The following is a 5,602-nucleotide window of genomic DNA, read 5'->3' as shown; positions in this document are numbered from 1 at the left end:
AAGTATAATGTAAACTGTAAACTCTAAATGGAATTTCTGGTGATCATTTGCACAATATTTTGACCTGGATACTTCACAGTGATCTAGGGTTTGAAATTTACATCTTTTTCTTTTTTTTTTTTCATCAAAGGCTGGAGAAGATTCTCTGATACTTGCTTACCTGTATGGAGGAAGTAGTTAGCCCACTGCTCCGAGTTGAAACAAGCCCCGCACTGAGCGATTTCATTGTTGTGATGGGGGAAGGCCAGATCCCTGCCTCCTGTGTGAATGTCCAGTCGCTGGCCAAAGATGGCACTGTTGAGAATTTAATCAAACTGTCATGTTTACACAGCAACATGATAAATCACAGCTCGTGTGGAAAGATACATGTTCCTTTGGAACCATCACTTTATTATATTAAAAGGAAAGTGATCACTTAACCGTGCTATTATCTATTCTTTTTACTGCAGTTTGCATACAATTGTAAAAAGAGTAATTATTGTCCACCTACGAATGAATCACATTGGCATTTTTTGCAGAAGGTCTCAACTGCACAATCAAGGTCAGGGTAATGAAGAAAATCTTGGCACCACTGACAGCTTCTCATTGGAGAGATATCAATCATGCCATTGATGTGATATTTGAAAAGTTTGTAAGGCAAGTCTGTTTTTTTTTTTTTTCTTGAAGTAATATCACGATGATTTAGAAGGAGAATTTACATGATTTTTGTGTGAACGTGGGGATTGATCATGTACAGTGTATTTGAAGTTTTGCACAGGTAACAAGTTTAATTATCTACGGCAATGATTTGGAAACTAGAAGGATTGCAACTTACAATATACTTTATCCTATTCAGTACAAGGTTGCCTTTGAAATTTGATCAAATCTTCTGAACATACAGCCACACACCTCAGTGAAAATAAGCAGATAAGATTACACCATTCTTTTCCAAGCTGGTGCAGTGTAGCAGTGGGCTATCCCTTTTGATGCTTTGTTCAGTTTTGATACAGAAGGTACGGCGATGTGAGTTCAGATGGAAGCATAGTAATGAAGACAGTGACAGGTCACAGCGAGACTAACCATGACATAGCTGAACACTCTATATGCCATCCTGGCCTGCCCGGCCCCCATGGGGCATCCCACCATGGCTCCCCTGGTTTGACTCCCTTCCACAGGGCAAAGTCTCTTGGGTGGCGCTTCTCTGAATCCGAAACGCTCGGGTCATCATCCAGTCCAGCGTCCAGATCTTGGCTGGCCAGCTTGTTGTAGCGGGGAAGGGTGTATGCCTCCACATCAAAGTAGACACTCCCTATTTCAAAGAACAATGGTTACTATTGACCGCATCAGGAAGCATTGCATGAAGAAGCTTCAGTGAATATCCACTATGTGCAGAAATCATAGCATGAATACAAAACTTAGACAAAAATATCCCACCTCACAAGATTGCCGCAGGGCATACATCCTGGAATTAAGTGTTAAAAAATAAAAGATAAAAAAAAGTATCACAAGCCAGAGGCAAAAATCTATAAATCAAAATTGGTCAACTGTGCATTTCTTCCAACATCATCTCTCATCAAGGTGATTGGCTGTATACAATGTACTAGTACACTGTGATATTTGGAGGAATCATTTTTTATTTACACCAAGACTGTAATAAGTATGCTACAAAACTTCAACTGCCATAACAATCTACAGTATTATATGATTAAAAAAAAAAATAAACAAGATACAACTCTTTGGTTGTGTCTGCCTGAGGCTGCTTTGGAGGGCCACTTACCATTGCTTGTTGGGTAGCCATAGCCATTCTGGACAATCCTCTCAATGAAAGCCACTATGTGAGGTATGTGGTCCGACACACGGGTGTACACAGTGGCCGGCAGGACCTGTAAAAGGAAAAATATATATAACAGAGAAATTTATCATATTTCAATAGAACTCAAAATAATAACCATCACCTGGAATTCAATGAAACACATCCCATAGATAGGTACTGATTGATATCATTATAATATGAATACCAGCACAACTTTCTGCTTCAGTGTAACAGCTTGTCTGAATATATGTACAGTTCAACCTCTATTATCTGGCCTCCCTTTATCCGGATCTCTCTATTATCCGGATGCAATCTCGCCGTGATTTTTTTTTTTTTTTTTTTTTATAATTACGGGAAGAAAGGGGGATTCCCAACTCCTTGAGAACTCCTACCCAAACACACATGAATTACATATTACTTCCAATATGATTAACATACATTGCATCAAATTTCCTTCCAAATTGCTTACCTTCAGACATTTCAACATCCCGAAACATCCTCAAATGTAACAATGAAAAGGTTGCAGTATACACATTACTACATGTGGTACTACAATGGGCTACATCAGTACATGTGTATGTATATGTACATGTATAAAGCATTGAGTCTCCCATATCCGGCCAAATCCCTTATCCGGATGAGCCCCGGTCCCGACTTGTCCGGATACGAGAGGTTCAACTGTACTAAATGGGACCAAGAGAAGAAAAAAAAAATGCTAGCATTGGATTTGATCCAATCACTTAGGTGCTGCTTACTGGTACTAGCCAGCAGCACTACCAACTACGCCAAAGTGATTTTATGCAGGGCTTGACACTAACGGTGGCCCGGTGGCCCGGGGCCACCAACAACGCACGTCGGGCCACCAACATTTTAGAAATGAAGAATTTGGTGGCCTGATCGGGCCACCAAAAAAGGTCGGATGTTTGCCTTTGGGCCACCAAAAATAAAAGTTAGTGTGGAGCCCTGTTTTATGGCAATGATAGGACAGACTTGGAACAAATGCCCAACAGACCAAGTACAGGTGTATATCCAAAGATGAAGGTGGGCATGCATTCACAAAAGTGCTGGGAAGAAAGGCTATGAAAAAAAAAAAATCCTGCAATATTTCTATGGTCATCAACACATTGTACTTACGTTAAGCTGTGCCATGTCTTCATAGAACTCCGTCTCATAGTGTCTGGAGATGTCTCTAAAGTCCTTTGCCCCAGTCTCCTGCGCCCTCCGGATGATCTTATCATCGATGTCTGTGATGCCCATCACCATGATGATATTTGTGTGGAAGAACTTGGAGAGTATGCGCCGGACAATGTCGAATCTTACATATGAGCTGGGAAGAAAAAGCAAGATTGATACAAAGCATCAAATCACTGGTATCGTGCTCAAGACACTTGTGACATAAGACACAAAATACCATTAGTGAGATGTCAAAACTTTACATGATAGTGCACTTTAAAAAAAAATAATAATAATAAACTGACCATATTACTTGTTTGCGACAAAATTGATTTAAAGGTTTGCACAGAATCTTACTAAATACATTCAACAAATTTACATGATTAGAATTCCAGTATTCCTTTTGCGATGAAAGTCACAGCTTGTATGTGGCTGTGAAAATATGATGCAAGCAGTAGTATCATCAAACTTCAAATTATAAAAATGCATATTACCTTGCATGTCCTATGTGAGCAGAGTCATACACGGTTGGACCACAAGCATACCTGTGCAGAAAAAAAATAAAGTACATTTACTTAGTGATATCCACATATTTCATGTATTCACAGTTGCTCTCAATCTCTAAAATGGCACAAATGGTGATTTTGGAAAGTGGGGATGAGGAAAGGAAGGAAGTGACAACTGACACCATGAGACATTTCCAGCTAATAATTCTCCCCCCCCCCCCCACCGGCCAACAGACACACACACCAACACAAAAACAAAAACAACAAAACAACACATAGATATTACAGAAGAAAAAGTGATCTGACAGAAACAAGAGAACAAGAAAACATCACTACAGCAAGTCTGAATGGTATAAATCTCTGCAACATACAATATGTCCCCCCCCCCCAAAAAAAAAAAAAAAAAAAAATTACAATCTTATTTTCGCATTGATAACACCCAATATGATTTAACTGTCCAAATGCTACTTCAGGGTCTTAGAATATAACATCTTAGCTCTATTTTGCAGAAAACCCCATTCAATTTGGTTAAGCAGTCACAGAGAAATATGAACTATTGTAACGCATGTCACAAGTCTGATTCTTCCAAGTTTAGCATTTGGATGCTCGTGGAACTGCATATTAATGTGTGAACATGACAGACAGAACTTGGAGGGAAGGGGATTCCCGACATGCTCTACAAAACTCCTCATTTCTCTTTGACCACTGAAGCAAATCAAATGGGGTTTTCTGTAAGATGTGGGCAGTGAGTTGTAGTTTCATATCCTTGAATTTTATTTGGATTGATTCACTATTTTTAAAGTTATCATTGCGAAGGGTCCCTTTGTATTTTTTTTTTTTTTTGGGGGGGGGGGGGGACATACGGTAGATCAGTCTGTTGCTGCATTCACTGGTATCAACTCAAAAGTTCACCTGTTGACATGCAAGTCAACTCATATTACCATGATCGTATGCATAAAAGGTTCAAGGACACTTTTTCTTCCAAATTTTGTGGATGTGTGTTTGACACATCGATCTCCTCATGATTTTGATGCAAAATTTATAAGAATTATCTGCTGCGTGGGTGTCGAAATCTGGGTCCTGTTGAAAACTGGTGCACTAACGGTAGCAGGCAGTCAAATTTGGGACAGCATTATTGTCAAATTATGGGTGGCTTGCTTTACACAGAATTTTCAGTTCTTCAAAATTTAGTCCATCCATCAAATTTGGAGAGAGCATGAGAGACAAGCTCTCAAAATGGTGGATTGGAAATTTGCATGTCAACCTTTAAAAATACAGGAAATAAAATGCAAAAAATTTTGTACGTCCAATAGTGGTAGTGAGCTTAGTGAGAACACTTGCAGGAAATGCAAGTGATTCTTTGGTTGTTTTTTGTTGTTTTATTTAAACACTTGATAACAAAATCAATCACTTGGCCACTTGCTGTGGACTTTAGAACTACACAGCAATATTACCACACACAATCTAGACTCTATCTGCATGAGGTGAAAAATTATTCACCAGGTTGCTAAATCTTTATTCATCAGGAGCAGCTCTTCTTTCTCTGTTCCTCTTCTGCCTGGAGCACAGGTCAAGGAGTTAACAACATGGACACTTGTTTTGCCATCCCGGTGCACAGGAAATCTTGGTGTCAAGTCAGAGTAACATCGTGCTAACGCAGTACTTCCAACTCCAAGTTTCATCTCTTTAAGGTCCGTTGGGTTAATGTGCGTTTTCCTGGGAAAAACTCCCGGTCTCCATATGCGGATATTAGACCTACGCAACAATGCAGCCAGTGAATTGTTTGACGTAAGTAATTTCATCTTTGTAGTTCATTTAACACTTCTTGACAAACAGATGATAACTTTCGGCTGTATGCAGTGAAGAGGGTCAGTGTACTTTCAACCTTAAAAAAGTTTGGGTTTTGCACAAGGGTTGCACAAGGGCTCTGATGGCTTGTTGGTGATAAACAACTCCAACTCGTGAGTCACATTAAAAAGATCGGCGATCTACAGTAGTTGTTGATGGTGGTGTCACATGACCAAGGCCTACAACAGCTCTGGTACATTCACAATATCCATGATACATGATAGGCCATAGTATAGCCCCGCAGCTGCGGTATGCGTCTGGCTGGCTGGTTCAGTCCACACTC

The 5,602-nt window shown here is 39.8% G+C and overlaps 1 protein-coding gene across 1 annotated transcript in view; it reads right to left on the bottom strand.

The window, feature by feature from the left end:
• The window catches only part of LOC140234737 (probable cysteine--tRNA ligase, mitochondrial), a 15,525-nt gene extending 10,428 nt beyond the window's left edge, over positions 1–5,097 (bottom strand). Inside the window, exons 1-6 of the mRNA XM_072314776.1 lie at positions 4,972–5,097; positions 3,460–3,510; positions 2,927–3,119; positions 1,757–1,862; positions 1,060–1,288; positions 161–294 (exon numbers count right to left, since the gene is read on the bottom strand). Coding sequence (XP_072170877.1) covers positions 161–294; positions 1,060–1,288; positions 1,757–1,862; positions 2,927–3,119; positions 3,460–3,510; positions 4,972–4,994 — 736 coding nt within the window. The 5' untranslated portion in view covers positions 4,995–5,097. The remainder of the gene's footprint in view (positions 1–160; positions 295–1,059; positions 1,289–1,756; positions 1,863–2,926; positions 3,120–3,459; positions 3,511–4,971) is intronic.
• Positions 5,098–5,602: the final 505 nt, after the last annotated feature.

The sequence above is a fragment of the Diadema setosum genome, chromosome 11 (genome assembly GCF_964275005.1).
Source record: "Diadema setosum chromosome 11, eeDiaSeto1, whole genome shotgun sequence".
Taxonomy (NCBI): Eukaryota; Metazoa; Echinodermata; class Echinoidea; order Diadematoida; family Diadematidae; genus Diadema; species Diadema setosum.
The sequence above is the reverse complement of the archived record's forward strand: the minus strand, read 5'-3'. Positions and strand labels throughout refer to the sequence as shown.